Here is a 20239-nt window from a genome sequence, read left to right on the forward strand (position 1 = left end):
CTGCCCCCACCACACCTGTGTGTACACACCCACTCAACCACGGCCACAGTACACTGGAGGAAACAGTCTCAGGGAAGAATCCTAACCCCACAGTCTCAGGGCAGGAGCGAGGGGGCGGGGACGGGCGCCGGGCAGTCAGTCCAGCTCCCAGAGCCAGCGCTGCGCCAGCCTGGCCACTGGAGGCCGGGGTTGAGGGGCCTCCTTGTCAGGCCACTGCTCTTCCCTGGATTCTCTGAGGCTGGGGGCACCTCCAAAAAGTGATCCTGGGAGAAATCCCTTCCCCAGACACCCATGGACACATGCTGGGGCTCACCTGGAACACCGTGACGATGGCCCACAGCAGGGAGTCAAAGTTCTTCCGGTCAGGGACTGTGTCTCCCGTGTCCGTGCGGAGGCTGAATTTGCAGCCAAAGATGTGCATCCCAAGGATGCTGGGGGAGAGACAGAGGTGGCTCAAGGGACTCACACACACCGAGCTCTCTGCCCACCCACCTTGTTTCATTCTCAGAACAACCCACTAAGATGGGAGGGGCCAGTGTTGGTCCCATTTTACAGACGTGAACACAGAGGCTCAGAGGGGCAGTACTCGCCCAGAGCCATAGGGGATTAAGTGATGGTGCCAGGATTCGTATCCAGGTCTGGGGTGTTGCCCGGAGAAGCTCAACCAGCCACACTCCCCCAGGTTCCTGCCCACGGGCCTGGCAGGCCCCGCAGGTGTGGCCCCAGGGTGGGCGGGACTCACCTGAAGATGAAGATGAAGAGCATGAGCAGCATGCAGAAGGTGGCCACGTTGTCCATGGTCTTCATGAGCACCACGAGCTGCCGCCGCAGCGCAGGCATGAAGCGCACCAGCTTCAGCACCCGCAGCAGCCGGAAGGTCCGCAGCACCGACAGCCCGCCGTCTGCCTGCCCCACAATCTCCCAGATGCTGCGGCCCGCCAGGCAGGTGTGGGGAGGGGAGAGAGGCAGGAAGGGTCAGAGGGAGGCCGGGAAGAGACGAGGGCAAAGGAAGAAGGAGAGGCCAGGTGGGCGGAGAGATGGACAGCTTCCGTTCATTCACTCATTCATCTAACAGGTATTGTTTCACAGGTCACTGCGTCTCGTGGCACCCTAAAGCCAGGGCTCTGAACCTGGATTCCATGGACCAACCCCCCCGCAAGAAGTCTATGGCCCATAAATATCACTGACCTCTTTTTGAGATTTAACATTCTTTTGATTATGAACGTCAACAACAAACAGCAGAGAATTAGCACTTCCTATGACCTTGTGGCCAATCGAAATCACTGATATTTTTCTATCACATGACAGCCGATACAGATGTTTCCAGATATTATTTATACTCATCCTTTCTTTGGAATGATGGTAGTCACGGACCCACTGCTAGATCTTGCTATTTAATGAATTAATCCAGAAGTACATATATTGCTAAATCACAAATTTTCAAATATTTTGATAACTGCATTTCAGTGTAATTAGCTTCCTTTGATCTTATGTCCTTCATTTACTCTCTGGGGTCAGTGCATTAAATCCCCCTCTCACCCGGCTCTGTTTCTAGGCCCACAGGCTAGGGGCGGGGTTGCGGGGGTGGGGGGAGGGCGGCACCTGATGATGACAATGATGCTGTCGAAGATGTTGTAGGGGTTCCGCAGGTAGTCAAAGAGCCCGAAGGCGGCCAGCTTCAGCAGCATCTCCAGGGCGAACATGCTGGTGAAGACCACATTGCAGATCTCCAGGATGTTGGTCAGCTCCTCGGGCTGTGGGGGTGTTGGGGAAGGGATCGGGGACCCGGTCAGGCCAGAGGGCAGCCGGGACACCCATCAGCTCTAGAACCTCTGGGGAGGCCCGGCTCTGCCACCCCCGGCTCCATGACCTGCAGGTCAGTGTCCTCGCTGGAGCTCCATCCTCCCCCTGCACTTGGCCTCAAGAACCTTACAACTCTGCCTCATCTCTGCTGTCTTGAGAGGTCCACTGAGATGGGAACACATGGGGCTAACCTTCCACAAAGTTGGCAATGATGCTGGTACTGCACGCTAAGGGCCACATTATGATACCCATTTTACAGATAAGGAAACTAAGGCTCAGAAGCCAGCCAGAGGTTACATGGCTAGACACAGAGCAAGACAAGAAGGCAAACCAGTGGCTGCGGAAACCCCGTTTGCCCATGACCCTAACCCATTTTGGGAGCACGTGCAGGACCTGCCCTGTGCACTTCATAGGCGTCATGCCACTTAGTCCCTCACAAGAGCCCATTATGCATATGAAGAAGCAGGTTCAGAGAAGGCCAGTCCCCTGCCTGAGACTGCACGGTTAGTAAGGGGCAGAGCCAGGGTTTGAACCCAGGCAGCCTGGCTCCAAGTCTCCACCCTTAACCCCTGCCTGTGCAGACCTCCCTACACAGCCTTCCCCCCACCTCGTTCCTTCCTTAGCAATGGCCATCTCAGGATTGTGGGTGGCTGGAGACCATCTGCCCTGTGAAGGGAGGACAGAGACCGTGCACCTACTGTGCGCCACCACGGCTCCCAATCCACTGACCACCTGGTCAGTGGGGCTTACTTCGCCCGCTTCTCAGAGGAGGACATGAAGGCCCAGAGAGGTGAAGGGTCAAAGTAACCAGCTGCTCAGAGGGAGACTGGCCCCTCTGGCCGCAGACCCAACCTCTGCCCCTGGAGCTGTTTACCTGCTGGTTATTAGCAGTAGGTGACACCCCTGCAAGTGGGACCACCCAAGGAACCCCAGTGTATGAAACAGGCCACCCTGTTGGCCACGACTGGGGGTGGGGTTCCAGGTCCTCCCCCCAACAGCCCGGGCCTCAGTTTCCTCATCCATAAAACGAGGGGATGGAGTCAGATGAGGGCCATACGAGGCTCCAGCCCCTTCTCTCCGCACCCCTCCCCCAGCCCTGGCCCTGCCAGGACTGGTGAAGTTCCTGGTCTCTGCTCACCCTGAGCCAGGTTGTTCCCACCTGAATCACGGAGAAGGGAAGGGCCATTTGTTAGGCCTGAACATGTGGCCGTGTTGAGCTCGACCCCAACACAATTACTGACAGTCAATCTGTGAGGCCACCGTTAGCAACTCCATTTTACAGATGAGGAAACTGAGGCTCAGAGAAGGGAACTGCCTTGCTCAGAGCCACCCGGCAAGGCTGTGGCAGAGCCACCAAGTCAGACTCCAAACTGCTCTCCCGGTATCCACACCCACACCTCCCCAAGCTATTCCATCCATCATCCACTTGTTCTTCACTGCATGCACTCCACAGGTCTCCCAAGCATCTGTCAGGGGCTGGGCTTGTGCTACCCAGGGTGGGCGGTGGTGAATGAATCAGCACATTCTTCCTGCCCTTGAGAAGTGCAGGCTCCGCTGGCAAAGCCCATTGCTCAAGTTAACAAACCACTCAGCAGTGATAAAAACAGAGGGAACTAGAGGGTGGTTTGGGGGAACAGGGCAGTGGAGTCAGGAGCAGCTTCCTGTAGGAAACGACATCTCAGCGAGACCTCAAAGCCGAGAGGGGGAGTGGGTGACAGGGAGAAGAGAAGGTTGTCCAGGCAAAGGAACCAACCAGAACTCGGGCTGGGAGGCGGGAGAGTTCCCAGCATCAGCACCGCCCAGCCCAGCCCGGCCCAGCCCCCGCACCAAGCAACAGGGCCTCAGGCGCCTGACTTTGATTCCACTTGGGCCAAAGGGAGAAGAGAAAAAAATAACAACCCAACCCTCCCGCTTCCCTCCTGGTGCCTGGGAAATCTAATAAAACTGCCAGCTCCTCTCAAGGCCACATAAAAGGAGAAGGCACCATTTCCGCCTGTAATTACATCTGACTCACAAAACGGTCCCAAAAGGGGAGTGGGACCCCGAGAGAGGCCCCCAGTGGGGGAGGGGCTGGGGCCCAGCATCCCTGGCTAAGCCAGGGCCCAGATGCTACTCAAAGCCACCAATTTCCTAGCCTGCCAAAACAGAGGTGAAAGATTTGGACGCTGACAGGCCGTAATGGCAATCACCTTGCTCTGGGCCACACGCACTGCACACACACTCCCGCCCACCTGCGACTGATGCGGAGCCCGCATCTCTGCTCTCCCCGAAAGGTAGGTCACCCACTCGCTCCCCTCCTCCCTCGCAACAGCGGTTTCTCTAGTCAAGCGCACACCTGTTAATCTTTTTCTAATGGACCATCCATCACTCCTGCGAGCATTTTTCTGAGAGAGACAGCGAGTGGGAGAGAGAGATTGACAAATACAGACACAGTGAGTGAGACCAAAGGGGGAGGTATGTGGAGAGGGACAGGAAAGCCACGAGAGAGATGGACAAAGAGACACTCAAAAGAGAGGTGGACTGATAGACAAATATAGACCCAGGGAGTGAGAAGCAAACGCAGGGTGTGGAGAGACAAGACAGAGAGAGAAAAACAGAGATAAACACATAATGAAGGACCAAGATCATGACACTGTGAGTCAGAGACAGAGCCAGAAAGTGAGAGAGAGCAGGCAGACAGACAGACAGACAGGCAGAGACTGCAGAGAGGTGGCTGGAGATGGCAAAGACCCACCCCATGGAAGAGGAGGTGCCGAAGGGCAGAAAAACCAGGTTAAGCCAGAGGCAGGAGGATAGAGGGCCGATGAGGAGGGGCTGCAACCTGAAGGTGAGGCCAGAAGCAGAGGGAGATGGGGCAGGGGTGGGGCCAGCTCATCCCTGCTGGATGCCAGGCTTGGGAGGCCCAGCTGCCCAGCCTCTGGTCATTTCTGCAGGGCCAGATAAGGGCCCAGCTGGGCAGGGGTCTCTAAGCTGCCCCCAGGAACCCCTTGAGCCCAACATCATCCTCATGATAACAAGGGCAGCTGGTGTTGAAACACCTCCCATGTGCCAGGCGGTGCTAAGCACTTTCCACGGATTATCTCGTCTAAGCTCAAACGTTACCCTATAGTATCCCCATTTTACAGCCAGGAAACCTGAGGCTCAGAGAGAAGTGACTGTCCCTGGCCACAGCCAGGCAGTGGTAAAATCCGATCTCAAACCCAGGTCTCCTCCCTCTGGCCCGCCCCACCTCCCCGTGGCCTAGGTGCCTTCATCTGCACTACTTTTCTGACTTCAGGCTCCAGTTCAGCACGGACATGTCACTGCCCTGCTTACAAGCCTTCCATGGCTCCCCACTGCCCTAAGGATAAAGCCAGTCTCAAGACCCTTCATGGACTGACAGCCCCTGGCCTCTTGGGCTGTCTGCCCTGCCCCGTGTGCATATCCTCCCTGAGGGCTCAGGGTCTTTCGTAGGAATGCCCATGCTCCTGGTGCCTGCATCTGCCCCTCCTTTGTCTAATGAAATCCCTGTCGTCCTTCAGGATCCATCTCCAGTGCCATCACCTCCAGGAAGCCTTCCCCAACTGCAGTTCATGTTGGTGTCTCTCTCCCCTAAGTCCTCACAGAGCTGGGGAATGTCAGGTACTAAGCCACTCCATCTTCCTCTTCCCAGAGTTGCCCCAGATCTGGCTTGGCAGTGACTTGATGAGACTGCTGAAAAGAGAATAAAGCCTGACCCTCTTTTTGTTGTCTGACGTGGTGAGCATCCTCTAGTTCCAGGACAGCCTTCTGCAGCTCCGGAGGAGTCATGGGCCAGGACGGGCGAATGCTGGGAGAGGGAGGGGCTGAGAGAGCCTGCCCCCAGGAGCAGTGCCTCCCCACCCACCTCCCGTCGGCTTCCTGGAAACTCCAATTCAACCTCAGCATCTCAGCTTCTCACCACGTCATGCTGGGCAAGCCAGTCCGCCTCTCTGAGCCTCGGTTTCCCCATCTGCCCAGTGGGGACAAGACACTCACCCCGCCTGCCCTGGGGGCTGCCGAGAGGATCATACCGGGAAGATATGTGACAGCAAATGATGACAGAGAAATCTGGCTGCCCAAGCCGACCCCGCCCACCTGCCTGTCACGCAGCCTCAGTCACAGACTGTTCTGGGCCCACTCCCCTCCAGGGCTATGCCGACTTCAGCACCATCTGACCACCTCATGGGTCACACACAGGCCACTGCCTGGCTGACCCCCACTTTCCCCTGTCACCTCCTCCTAGGCCGGTCCCTGCAAGGAGTAGCTGTGGCCACAAGGAACCTGGTGACACTCCCTTGTGATTTTGGCAGCCGTGACCACCTGAAGGCCATGGGCACCCACAGTCTCACCCCTCGTTCGAGCACCTGTGACCACAGAGGCCGGGGTGACCGCACTTCACAGATGGAGCAGGAAAGCAATGCCCAGGCTCTGCCCTGCCCTCACCACCGGCCCCCCCGGCCCCCCACCCGGCGGCCACACCAAGCTCCCTGCCGGCAGGGGCCGCCACGATGCCTCCCTTCTGCGGTCACTTGCTCTGCGGGAGGGGGGGCTGCGAGCGTTCACCGGCCTCTCCTCCCACTCCCCCCCTTTTCTCCCTGCCCCCTGGCAGCCCTGGGCCACCTCTCTCTGCAGGCACCGCCTCAGCGGCTGCTCAGAACAACCTCAGGGGCGGAGGGCTTCCTGCCAGCAGCGTCTGGGAGCTAGGGGCGTGGAGCAGAACTTCCCGTGCCCCCCACAAGCAGGCCCTGTGCAGAGCTTGGCCAAACAATGGCTGCCACTCGGAGCTGCTTTAAAGAGAGTATTTTTAGTATTCTCCCTCCCCCTCACTTTTTCCTTAATTAATAATTTTTTGAGGCTCCAGACGGCAGCTGGTAAACTTACCCCAAGGGTGGTGGTGTAAGGCTCCAGCAAAAGATTCACAAATCTTTCCTAACAAGTGGGCACCTACTATGTGCCAGGGTTCTTAATGCATCGAACCCTCCCAGCTACTCTGGGAGGAGGGGGTCCGTGTGCCCATTTCCAGATGGGGGACACTGGCCGAAGGAGGCCAAGTGACTTGCCCAAGGCCACCCTACCAGTCGACAGCAGAAGCAGGGATGGAGCCCAGACCTGGAGCAGCGGATTGCAGCTCTCTGGCGGTGGTCTTCAGAGTGCAGCCAGGGTTGCGGGGCGGAGGGGGGGTGTTAATACCTGCCTTGAGGATGGTTGTGAGGACTCAATACACCAGGCTGGCTCGGGGCCTGGCGCTTAGTAGGTGCCAGGGAGCCGATCCCTATGACGGAAAGGGCATGAAGTTAGGGCACCTGCTCGTGGATGAGGAGGCCAGGGAGGATCCTTTGAAGGGGCAGAGAGTGCCTACTGAGGGCAACCCAGTGGGGGGACCAAGAGGGGTCCTACGGTGCCAGAGAGAAGAGGCTCCCCCATCGGGAGGCTAGAAAGTTTGCCCAAAAGGACGTGGCAGAAGGAGTGAGGGGGGACGGGCCAGGCAGGAAGACCCTGAGGAGGCTTGGGCAGGGACCATAGCCTGGCCTGAGGCTGGGGCTGCAGAGAGAGGGGGAAGCTGGACCCAGAGGATGCAGCCACCCTGGCCGCCGTGTTTTGCCGTGGAGGGATGGCTGAGAAGGCAGGAACCAGTAGTACACTGGCAAAGGGGCCTCTGAAAAATAGCCCTGCTTTGCAGCGTATGTCAATTTCCATGGTGTAGATACTCCCAGCACGGCCAATTTCAAGCTACCAACTGTTTATAAGGATGGGCTTGCGAAATCCTTGAGTTTGAGGAAATCGGCTCTCGCGAGCTGGTTCCACAAGCCACTGGCAGGGGTGGTGCTCAGGCCCCGGTGCAGCAGGACTGTGACACGCGCCCTTGGTGCTGCCCCACCCAGAAGCTAGAGCCAGCACCCCAACAGCGCAGGCTCCCTGTGGGGCCTTCCCCGGGGATGCTGGGCCAGGCAAAGGCCAGAAGGCTGGACCCTAGGCGAGGGGGTCCAGCCTGCCTGTCTCACCAGCTTTACCTTGCAGAAAGCCTCCCCAGCCCTCCCCAGAGACACTTAGTTAAGCCAGAATAACTGGCAAACAGGCAGCTCCGAGCAGAGCGTGGCGGCAGCCCCAGGGGCCGCATTGAAGTAGATTGAATGAAGCCTGTGCCTGGTGAGCGAATGAAGAGGGAAGTGAGAGTGTGGCCCACCACAGGGGCACAGCGGGGGGGGGGGGGCCTGCAGAAAGAGGGCCACGGGGAAGCCAAGGAGGCGTCGAAACCCTAAACTCTGCGGTGGTGTCAGTCTTGCCACACAAAGATGTGGGTTCAAATTCGGCCCCTGACTGGCTATGGGACCTTGGGCCAGTGACATCCCCTCCCTGGGCCTCAGGGTCACCAACTGCCAGATGGAGTGCCTCATAGGAAAGGGGTGCAGGTTAAGGGAGGGACCCCACCTAGCAGCTGGGGGACAGTGGGAGCCAGAAAATGATGTTTTTCCAAATGGATCCAGGGCTGGACTTGTCCAGGCTGTCACCCGGGGTGCGACCTATGGATTGGGGACATCTGTGCGGACCCCCCAGAGCCCTCCATCCTGTGTCCCCACAAATACCCTCTTGTACACATCCTCCCTGTGCTCCTGCCACTTCCCAGGAGCCATGCCCTCCTCCATGTGCTATCCCCCCTTGGGGACCCTTTCTCTGAACTCATCTCACCTGTGAATCCCCAGCAGTACCCCCGATGGCCTAGGGGGCCTGGGACACACCAATCAACGCAACCAACACCCTCCCTGCGCCCCACGCACCCAGAGCTGAAGACAGAAGAAACCACAGGTTTGGCCGAGAAGGGAGATGGGGGACAGCCTTTGCAGGGCAACTCTGGGGCCCCTCAGTGCCGCAGGGCTGTGGTGAGGCGGGGAGTAAGTGGGGGGCGTGAGGGGCAGGAGGGCGTCCCACCTGCGGAAGGTATCAATATGTCGCAGGTGGAGCACGAAGGGCCTTGAATGTCAGTGGAAAGGTCTGCATTTTGTGCCAAGGTCAGCGGGGGCTCTGGAAGTTTGGGGGCAGGGGCGCTCCCAGCCTCTGGAAAGACCACTCCAGCCGTTTTGGAGAGAAGAGGCAGGAGGGTCACATGGAGAGGCGACAAATGGAAGTTAGGACTCCGCAGGGACTGGCGGGGGACGGGTCGTGGGGGACCCGGTGTCCACGCTGAGAGGCTCAGAGGGAAAGGAACCACATCCCCCTGTTCACACCCCAAGGGGCCATTCGGTCACTCGTTCACCCTGAGCTCTGCCCCCTCTGTGCCTGGCCCCGGGCTGGGCACTGAGGTCACGTGGCTGAAGGGGACCCAGGTCAGGGGAAGATAGACAGACAGCGGGTGTTCGACAGGCCCGGGCTCACCCATGCCGGGCCCCCCCGGGCGCCCCCCCGACACTCGCCTGCTGGTGGTGCTCAATGCCCATGCTGACGGTGTTGACCAGGATGGCCATCATGATGCCCCGGCTGAAGTACTTGCTCTCCACGATGCCCCGCAGCTTGCCTCGCGTCTCCCGCCACACGTCTCCGCACAGCCAGACAGCCCCGTCCGCCTGCCCCTCCTCGTCCTCGTTCTCCAGCTCCGAGGAGGCCCCGTCCTCACTGCTCCGGGCCCCGTGCCCGCCGGCCTCGTCCTCGCCGCCGCCCGAGCCCCCGGAGCCCGAGCCCTCCTGGCCCAAGTTGCTGCTGCCCAGGCCCGAGGGCCGCCGGCCCGCCTCGTGCTGGCAGCGGGGGCAGCTGGCGGGGTCGGAGGCCAGAATGGCAGAGATGGGCTGCACCAGCGTGTGGAGCGTGGAGCCCGGGGGGCTGTGTCGGGGGCACGGCTCTGGAAAAGAAGCCGAGGGCGGGCTTGGTGCCTCGGGTCCCGCAGGAGGCGGCCCAACCTGGGTTACCACTCGCGTGTGCCCACAGGGTCTGCCTGGAACCCGCCAGCCCCGCCTGGAGGCCAAGTGGCTCCTGGTTCCTGGGGAAGCAGCTTCACCCTCTGGGCTTCGTTGGCCCCCGAGGAAAAGCGGGGACCGGGAGCACCCACACACCGGGGCCATGGGGCGGATTCTGCTGGTTAATATGCGGCATGAGCCCAGAGTGGTGTCCTCGCCCTGTCACTTCCTGCCCCGTGGCCCCAGGTCGGTCACCGAAAGACCCTACAGGAACCCCAGCCCCTCCCCACCGTCCTGCTTCATGACATCATGGAGCTTGGAAAACGGCTGAGAAGGCCGTTGTGGAGGGGAGACACCCCTCAGAGGAAGCCAAGGTGGCCTCGGCGTTCCTCAGTTCTCCTGCCCGTGTCAGGGGCCTATCACCAGGGAGGAAGGGGGCAGGAGCCCCGGGCAGGGGCAAGCCCTTGCTCTTGAAGCACCACCCCCTACGACTCCCCCCCACAACCCTGCACAGCTGAGTCAGGGTTAACCCCGGGAGGGGCAGGAGCTGTCATCCCCCGAGCTGCCCAGGGAGAGTGCGAGAAGCCGGGCCGGTCTTGGACCCACACGTTCTGTGATCTGTGAACCATTTCAAAGAGGTGTCAGAGAGGCTCTTTCTGGATAGTTTGGTTCCTTCTTTATATTTGTCTGTGTTTTCCTAGAATACGCAGGTTTGGCTGGCGTAGCAAAAAATAAATAAATAACGTTAAAGGGAAAGAAAAACCTGTAATGTCCACCATTCATTTCCACACTTGCTTCTGAACACCCCCCTACGTCTGGACAAGGCTCTCTGACTCAGTCACCCTCTAGACCGGTAGGGCGGCCAGAAGCCCAAGGGTGGGCCACCTCAGTGCTGGAGGTCACGGCAAAGCCCTTCCCAGCACAACTGAACATGGGGCTGGGCCCCCTGACACTTGTTTCCCAAGGAAGGGAGACGGGGGAGGCACGAAGGCCCAGGGCAGGGGGCACGGCCTCCCTCCAGAAGCCTGTCTAGGGCTTCTCTCCACGTGGTTTCCACGGAGAGGGCGATGGGCGGCAGCAGGAAGCCCTGAGCTGTAAACCCCCCTCCCCACGTCATCCAGGAACACGGGGTACCAGCCTTGCCTGACCCCAGCTCCCCTGTCCACGTGCTGGGCCAGCCCGCGGGCCACCTGGAGCCTCCTCCAAGACCACGCTTGGACGGCTGGCCCCCAGGGGCGGCTGGGCGGCAGCTCTGAGGACGAATTCTCCAGCTTGCCTCCGAGAACCTCAGGTTCCCAGAACGTGAGACCTGCAGGGGCAGGGCCTGGGGGTGGCTGGCTCCCACGGCGCACGGCCTCATCCTCACTCCACGGCGGGGAGCCGGGCCGTCCACCGTCACAGCTGTGCCTACTCTGCGCTGATGCCGGCTGACTTCCTTGTGGGCACCGCCTGGGGGCAGGACTGGGCCTGGGGTGGGGCCCACCTCCTGTGGCCCTTTGCCTCCTCTTATGGGAGCGGTTCACGTCCCCCTAGAGGTGGGCTCAGCAGAGCCTGCAACTCTGACGTCCCCAATGCCGAGCTTTTGTCACTGACACGCTGTGTGACCTTAAGTGACTCCCTTCATCCCTCTGGACGTTAGTTTTCCCATCTGAACACTGAGGCTAATATTACTCACTCTGCTCCCTTCGCAGGACTGTTTTCTAGACCAGATGAGAAAACGAATGGAAACCCCTTTTTAAGCCTACGCTGCTAACTCTGTGGAACCGTCTACAGTCGAGCAGGAGAAACGGCCCCAAGGCAGGAGCAGATCACAGTGTTCGTGTGTCCCCAGCACGCCCTGCCTCTCTCTGCAGGGCTGGTCACGGCCCTCTCATTCCAGCTGCCCGACATCGCTGCTCAGGTGTGCTAGCAAGCAGGCAGGAACCCATGGGGGATCAGCGGGGTGAGAATGGAGACAGGCTACAGTGGTGGAGGGATTTTATAGTTTCACAAGACTACGGACAGACTATTGTTCATTCTTTCAAGCGTGGCTCCCAGGGCGGAGCCCGAGTCCCTGTGCCCACATGGGATCAGAAGACGATTCCTCCAGGGCAGGGCTAGGTCCCCCAAGCACAGGGCTAGCCCAGGCCAGGCACCAGCAGGTGGTCAGGAAAGGGGGGCAGGGGACCCAGGGGTGTGGATTGGAGCTGCCAGGGGAAGATCCGGGTTCTGAACTTGCTGGATACCTTCTGCTTGTGCTGGGAAAACAGGGCACGTTTGCAAATAGTGCTGTTTCTGAGTCCCCAGCTAGAGGCACACGAGGCCTGCGCGGGGCACTCTGGAGGCCAGGGGAGGTGGGCCACTTACTGTAGTGCCTGGGCTCCTTGACGTGGGGCCCGGGCTTGGTGGAGCCGGGTGCCCCCGGGGCCTGGCGCCGGCTCTGCAGGGCCTGGTAGAGGCCCAGGGCCCGGCGCTTGGCCTTGCGCAGGATGTGGCAGACGTACTGGAAGATCTCCTCGTAGCAGTCACCAGGCTCGGCGTAGCTGGCCACCGTGCTGGAGGACAGGTAACGCTGCCGCTGCTCCAGCATCAGCCGGTGCTCCCGCTGCTTGGTCTCCGAGAACTGGGTCGCTATGACAACGAGGCACAGGTTGATCATGAAGAAGGAGCCCACCTGTGACCAACGGGAGGAGAGGACAGGGACAGAGGGGACGGTGGGGTGAGAGGAGGTGGGGGCAGGGGCGGGAGGGTGGGAGAGGGAGACGGCGATGGAGACGGGGAGACGGCGATGGAGACGGGGAGATGGCGATGGAGGTGGAGGGACGGAGGCAGGGCGAGAAGCAGAGGGATACAGAGGCCGAAAGGAAGACAGGAGGAGGGGCAGGGGCGGATCGCAGACATGGAACAGGGAAAGAGACAGCCAGAGACAGGGAGGTACAGACAGACAAGGGCAAGGAGGGACACCAAGGGAGAGCGAGACGGGCTCAGAGAGGACAGAAACGGAGGGTGTGGGAGGCACAAAGTGACAGGGGCGGGTGGAGACAGGGAGAGAGGAGGGGAGGGCGGAGCGCCCAGAGAGACGGAGAGGCACGGGCACAGATAGGGATAGGAAAAGATTGCTCAGGCCTTGCTCTGGGAGGAGGCTGGGGCTCAGGACAGCGGTGGCCCAGGCAGCTCCCCAGGCCCCCCTGAGGCCTGCTTCCAAGCCCTCTCCCCTCAGGCCCCTAGGCCTTGGCCACAGCTGCCCTCCCACCTGGGACATCAGCGCTGAGGGTAGGGAGGGAGGCACAGACCCCCTCAGGCTACGTGGGCCCTGAGTCCCACCCCAGCCCTGCCCTCACTGCGGCCTTGACTTTGGGCCTCCAGACAAGAAAAGAGAAGCTTCCCTCAGAAAGGGCTTAGTTGGGCGTCTTTATCCAGGCTCGGATGGGGTGGCGGGGAAAGGCTCCCAGGCTAGTGCTAGGAATTCTGCCACCTCAAGTCCCAGGGCCCAGCTCCAGGGGCCACCACAGGCAGAAGAGCCCCAGTTTCCAGAGGCAGCTCCTCCCAGGCACACGCTAAGCCTTGAACAGACTCTCGCCTGCCAGAGGGAGGGGGCAGCGTGTGTTTCACCCTCCTCCAGGCTGCCTGCCAGGAGGTTCCTGTAGGCCGCAGCCCCGGCCGCTGATCCCCCTTCCTTCCTCTCCCCAGCAGCATAGCTGGGGAGCTGGGGCTCAGGAGGGGGGTACGGGGGCGGGGGGGCTTCCTGGCCCAGAGGACTCTGGGAAAATCCCCTGCCTCTAAAGTAAGAAGATGCCTCAGTCATTTGCTCTGTCCGCGTTTCCTGGAGACCCGCTCGGCAGGCCTGTGTGAGGGGCACGGGCCCTGCCCGCTGGGAGCTCACACCTGGCGGCCTCTACCCAGCCCGCCTCTGTGGCTGCTGTCCCTGGGTAACTAGGCAGCTCCCCATCCCCTCTGCACCTCCATTTCCCCATCAAAAACATACGGCTCAGACGAGCCGACTTCTGCAATCAGAAGGAGCCCTGGGGACCTGCGTGCAAAGGCTGAGGACCCCTCACCGGCTGTGTGGCCCAGGCCAGCCACCTCGCCTCTCTGGGGCTCAGGGTCCACACCTGGGAAACAAGCAGGTGCCCCTGCGTGGCCAGGGTTGTGAGGGTAACAGAACGGCACGGTCACTCAGCCTCTGCTCGCTGGATGCGTCCCAGCACCTGGAAAACTCACCATCCTCAGCCTCCTGCCAGCACCCTTTCTCCCGTGACAGGGCCACCCGGGGCCCAATAGTCGCAGCAATAATAGCAGCAGGGCACATTTATTGAGCATGTACTGCGTGCCAGGGGCTGTGCAGCCGCAGGCTCTGTCTCCTCTAACCCTCCCCAGGGCCCGTGAGCCAGGTGCCGTCACTGTTCCCCGCTTCACTGTGAGCTCAGGGAGCTAAGGGTCCTGCCCAGGGTCATGCTGGGAGTTACCAACCCCAGACTCCACCCCTAAGTCCATCAGGAGAAGCAGATGAAGCGTCCTCCAGCCTCTCTCTGGAACTCAAGGCTCCTCTTGCAACCTCGGTGGTTGACAGTCCCCCCACTGCAGGATTCTGTCTGGCTTCAGGGTCTCTGTGAGGCGTCCCCTGCCCAGAAGAGTCTTCCCCCTCCAGCCTTTAAGGCTCAATTCCGGCATCACCTCCTCCAGGAAGCCTCTCACTTCCCCCATCCCTTCTCCAAGCCGGGTGAGAGGCCTCCTGTGGGCTCCCTCAGCCTCTTGGGCTTCCTTCGGTGATGGCTCCTAAGATGCAGTCTGGTACCTGTCTGCTGCAGCCCATCTTCCCCCACAAGACTGTGAGCTCCCAGGGGGCAGGGAGGGCCTGACTCACTGCTCAGTACCCAGCACGCGGCTCAGGGCCTGGCGCAGAGCAGGCTTCCCTGAATGTGCTAGGGAATGAACAAGCCAGTGAATGGACGGCAATGCTGAACAAAGCCTGGGTCCCTCTCTTTCTATCTAGGGCGTCTCCTCATGGGTCCAAGGCCCCAGCACCCCCAGGAAGGCATGGAAGCTAAGCCAACAGCAGAGGTGTCTCAGGTCAGCTTGTCCTGAGCCCCCAGGTCAAAGTCCCAGCAGCCCAGGATGGGGTGCTGCCCCGGAGTCCCAAGCGTGCTCTCTCCCATGCCAGGAAGCCAGAGATCCCAGCCCTGCAGCAGCAGGGAGCCAGCAGCGACTCTCCCAGGAGTGAATCACCTTGACATCTGGGGACTGTGCTATGGCTGAAGCCGCAGTCAGGCATGACAAAGTGGACGAGCTCGCTCTGGGGAGACTGTGCAGGGGAAGGTGGGAGGGGCCGGCCAGACAGGGGGCCCTCTCTGGGGGCGGAGAGAGCACCCCTTCATCTCCAGGTCTCCCCGACAAGACAGAGCTGCCCGAGAGCTGGGAGTCCCTCTGAGAATTTCAGGGAGTTCTGCCAGCTCACAACCAGGCTCAGCTTCCCCTCCAGACCCTGCCCGGGAAGCAGCCCCGGGCTTCCGTTTCACAGCATCTCATCTTCCCGCCCCAGGAAACGAGGGAGGTGCTGGAGCCCTTGAGAAGCTTCCATCCTGAGGCTGCATCCCTGCTATGGTCATAAAAGAATGTATTCCCAGAGACTACGAGGCAGAGAGACACGCAGGAGCAGCGGGTGGACTTAAACGTCCAGAAATGAGAAATGAAGGCAATCAGGAGTGATGGAGGCCTCCACAGCCACCCCCGACGAGCTCCCTCAATCACCTGCTGTTCGGCTGCATTTAAAAACTGCCCCTCCTGCTCTCTCCCACTCAGCTCTCCGGGCTCTGAAGGGGCACCCTGGGGACTCCCAAAGACCCCCGCCCCCACTCTGGGGTCCCCTGGCCCATGGGTCCTTGAGCTTGCCCAGAGAGCCCCAGCTCCCCTGACACTTACTATGATAAGCAGGATAAAATAGATGAAGTTGTAGAAGGAGTGAGCATCCATCACGTAATACATGATCTCCACCCAGCCTTCCAGAGTGATCACCTGCAGCCAGGACCGAGCAGAAGAGGAGAGAGAGCGCCTGAGACGGCTGAGCCTCCAGAAAGGCGGGCAGCAAAGGGAGTGCCCCAGCCAGAAGCCCCACCGCGTGCCGGGACACTCTACACACGTCCCCTCTCGTACTTCTCCCAAGGGCTCCACCGGGCAGCCATCCTCATCCCCAACATGCAAGTGAGGAAACTGAGGCTCAGAAGGTCAAGACACTTGCCCAATGCCACACAGCCAGGAAGGAGTGGACCAGGGACTTAACCTGGCCCCTCTCGCTCCAGAGCCCCCCACCTTCCAGTCTTCCACACCAAGGCAGGAGGACTGGAAGCAGGGGGCCCTGGGCTGCAGCTCCAGCTCCCCGCCCCCCCGGGCCACTCTCTGAGCCTCGGCTGCTTCTTCAGTGTGTGGGATTAACAGAGCCCACCTGGCAGGGTCGGGGCGCAGCTCAGGTGAGCCCGGGAGGGGGGTTGTGAGAAGCCTGGTGTGACTCTCTCCCCCATGCACTTTCCCAGAGAGGAAAGCAGAGGAGCCTTGGGCGAGACGAACGCTGGGCACCCCCAGCACCGCGGTCTTGTTCGCTTCTGGCAAATGCACAGAGCATTTGCCAGGTCACTGCCACCCACCCTCTCGGGGCCGAAGGGTCCCAAAACGCAGCTGCTGGGCTGTGATCACATCACGCCTTGCAGCTCTGAATTCTGTGACCCTGCTTCTCCCCGGAGCAAAGCGTGCCAAGCAGACCCCTCAGCGGCTTCTCAGCCACTGCCCTCTGCACCCGCCCCTTCCTGCCTTCTGACGACAGCAGGAAGGCAGCCTTGACTGAGCACTCACTGCACACTAGGCTCAGCTCGCACCATCTGGTTTATTCTTCTCAGCCACTCAAGTGGTGGGGGGAGCTGTTATTACCCCCATTTTAGAGATAAGAAAACTGAGGCACAGAGGCATCAGGCAATACACCCAAGGGCCTACAGCCCTTTCTTCGAACCTCAGTTGCTCTGTCTGTGACATGGGCATGATAGTGCCTGTTGTGCCAGCAGAACAGGTAGATTTCAATGACATGGGTGGCAAACCCCCAGCACAGAGCCCCGCCTGCCAGGTGAAGCTGCTCACCCCATCCCTCCCCACCCCCAGCCCCCAGCATGGCAGCCGGTGCCAGGCCCGAGGGCCCCACCTGGAAGATGACGATCCAGGCATAGCCGATGTTGTCAAAGTTGATGGCGCCCTTGTGGGGGTTGGCACTGCCTGTGCGGCACACATTGTAGTAGCGGTTCCAGTTGACGCAGAGCCCACTGGCGTTGAGGTCCTGGCGCCCTGCCCCGAAGTCATAGACGTCGTCCTTGGACAGGCAGCACTCGCGGCCCTGCTCCTTGAGCGGGGGGATCTCGTGGCAGCCCATGATGCCGTTGTCCCCCGACAGGGAGCAGATGAAGGGCATCTCGTCGTCCTCCTCCGGCTGGTAGTAGGGGGGCAGGGCCACATCCCCTTGTCTGTCCACAGGTGATGGTGGGGAAAGAGGAGAAGGGGAGGGGTCACTGCCACACAGCATGGCAGGACTGGCCCAACATGCCACCATCGCCTCCAGGCCTTCGCACATGCTGTTCCCCCTGCCTGGGACACCCTTCCCCACCTCTGCCACGGTCACAAAAACTCCCACCTGCCCACTGTGGGCAGTTCCAGGGTTCCCCCCACCACCAAGAGGGAGCCTTCCCTGGGGGAGCCCTGCACTCACCCCCATTATTGCTCTTGGGGAAAATGCACCCAACTCCCCTGGGAGGCTGGAGCTCTTTTAGGGCAAGGACTGGGTCTCAGCATCCCTAGTACCCACACACTGTTTGGTCGGCGCAGAGTAGGTGCTCAATATACAAATGCTAAATTTTACTGATGCAACAGATTAAGGTAAGATACCTTCCTGCCCCACCCTCTCCCATCTATGTGACCTTGGGCTGGTCACTTCCCCTCTCTGGACCTCAATTTCTTCATCTGTAAAACAGAGATGACAATGCCTGCCCTGCCCATCCCGTAGAGCTAATCTATGATTCACTGCAATCCCAATCAAAATCCCAACATGTTTTTGTCTATGAAACCTGGCCAGATGGTTCTAGGATTTATATGAACGGGAGAATAGTCAATACAATTTTTTAAAAGAATAAAGATGAGTGGAGCGCAGCCCTACAGGAGAACAAAATACTCTACAAGTACGATTATTATTACAGTGTGGTATTGCAACAGGAACAGAAAGATTTGTGGAACACCACAGAGCACAGGGACAAACCCAGGTATAAAAGAGAAATTAGTATATTATAGAGACACCTTTTGAGGTCCATGGAGAATGGAAGGACTAGTCAGTAAATGGTGTTAAGACATTTGCTATCCATTTGGAAAATAAAAAAGTTAGATCCTTACCTCACACCATAAACATGTCTTGAAGACATGGTATCAAAAGGAAAAAAGAATGTCTATTATCTCATCATTAATTGTTTATATTGATTGCACACTGAAAATAATAATATTTTGGATATATTAGGTTAACTAAAATATATCATAAAATTTAAAATAGTAAACTGGTGCATTAAAAAGCATAAATGCAGCAAAAATAACCACAAAAACATCACAAGAAAATATGACATATTTTTGTTAACTCAGGATAGGTAAGGCCTTCTTGTATAAGACACATAAAATCCAAAATCTATAAAGGAAAAGGTTGACAAGATTGATTATATACAAAATTTCTATGAGACAAGCAATAGTATACAAAATAGGCAAACTTTTTCCATAAAGGGCCAAATAGTAAGTATTTTTTTGCAGACCACATGGTCTCTGTCCCAGTCATGCAACTCCACCATTATAACATGAAAACTGTCATAAGAAACAAGTAAACAAGTGGGAATGGCTGTGTTCCAATAAAACTTTATTTACGAAAACAGGCCGGAGTTTGCCATCCCCTGGGATAAAGTATTTGCAACGTATAAAACAGATAAAAAATAACCATCTAAAGCATATTAAAATCTCCTATAACTCAATAAGAACAAGAATCCACTTGGGGGGGAAGGACAAAAGAATGGAAAATTCACAGAAGAAATCAAAATGGCCAACATACAGGAAAAGATGCTCACCTCACTAATAACAGGAAAATACAAACAAAAATAACAGTGAGATCATTTTACATCCATCCCAACAGCAAACATTTCAGGGCTGATAATATTGAGTATGGGGTGAGTGCAAACACGCTAATACACTATTGGTGGGAGTGTAAGTTGACATGACCTTTTTAGAGGGCAATTTGGCAACAACATCCATTAACAATTAACATGTGGACATCCAACCCAAATACATATGGTCCCCTGACAGTTTAATAAAGGCACTACTGCAATTCAGTGGAGAAAGGATGGACTTCTCCATCAGTGGTGCTGGGACAATCGGTCATCCATATAAAAAATGAATCTTGACCCCAACCACAGGTCGTACTAAAAATTATTTGAAATGGAATATAGACCTAAATGTGAAAGATAAAAACAAGAAAGCTTCTAAAAGAAAACACTGGAGGACAGTTGGTAACCTTGGGTTAGGAAAGGATTTCTTAAACTGGATACAAAAAGCATACTAGGAAAATGATTGATATCTGGTCTTCATTACAACTGAGAGCTTCTGTTTATCAATCAAATGACACCATTAAGAGAGTGAAAACAGAAAAAGAACAAAACGAAAAAAGAAAAAATTTTTAAAAAGAAAAGAAAAAACAAAAAATATAAAGGAACAAAAAAATTTTTAAAGAAATAAAAAACAAAAAAAATAAAAAATATTTTAAAGAGTGAAAACAGAAGAAAAACAAAAAGAAAAAAAATTTTAAAGACAATAAAAGAAAAACAGAAAAAATATACAAAAGAACAAAAAGAATTTTTTATTTAAAAAAAATAAAAAACAAAAAGGAAAAAAAATTTTTAAAGAAAAAGAACAAAATTTAAAATATTAAAAAAAAAAAGAGAGAGTGAAAACAGAAAACTTAGACTGGAATCAAATATTTGCAATATATGTATATCCACCGAAGGACTCAAATCCAGAATATAAAGGTCCGCTACAAATTTATAAGAAAAAGAAAGGCAATCCAATTTTAACATGGCAAAAGACCATACAAACACTTCACAAGAAGATACACCAATGGCTGATAAAACACACGGAAAGGTGCTTATCACCACTAGTCATCAGGGAAATTCAAATTAAAACCACAATAAGGCACCATTGCACTCTCACTAGAATAGTAAAAATTAAAGGACTGACAATTCCAAATGTTGCTAAAGGATGTACGGCAACTGGAACTCTTAGACTTTGCTAGCAAACATTTAGTGCAACCATCCTGGAAAACAGTTTGGCAAAACCTACTAAAGCCAATAAACATATGCACTCCCTTAACCCAGCAATTCCACCCCTGAGAATTTACCCAAGAGAAGGAATGGCCATATCCACCCAAAGACTTGGACAAGAATATTCATGAGCCATAGAGCCAAAGAACAAGAAACCATGCAGATCAACAGGAGAATGGAAAAACACATAGTGGTATATTC

The 20239-nt window shown here is 56.9% G+C and overlaps 1 protein-coding gene across 7 annotated transcripts in view; it reads right to left on the reverse strand.

Moving 5' to 3' along the window:
• The window catches only part of CACNA1I (calcium voltage-gated channel subunit alpha1 I), a 118870-nt gene that overhangs the window by 30707 nt on the left and 67924 nt on the right, over positions 1-20239 (reverse strand). For all 7 annotated transcript variants that reach the window (XM_057557264.1, XM_057557265.1, XM_057557266.1 and 4 more), the window contains 7 exons: positions 16852-17167; positions 15588-15680; positions 12036-12342; positions 9213-9634; positions 1603-1754; positions 743-928; positions 314-431 (listed from right to left, as the gene is read on the reverse strand). In XM_057557264.1, coding sequence (XP_057413247.1) covers positions 314-431; positions 743-928; positions 1603-1754; positions 9213-9634; positions 12036-12342; positions 15588-15680; positions 16852-17167 — 1594 coding nt within the window. The remainder of the gene's footprint in view (positions 1-313; positions 432-742; positions 929-1602; positions 1755-9212; positions 9635-12035; positions 12343-15587; positions 15681-16851; positions 17168-20239) is intronic.

This window comes from Balaenoptera acutorostrata, chromosome 11, assembly GCF_949987535.1.
Source record: "Balaenoptera acutorostrata chromosome 11, mBalAcu1.1, whole genome shotgun sequence".
Classification (NCBI taxonomy): Eukaryota; Metazoa; Chordata; class Mammalia; order Artiodactyla; family Balaenopteridae; genus Balaenoptera; species Balaenoptera acutorostrata.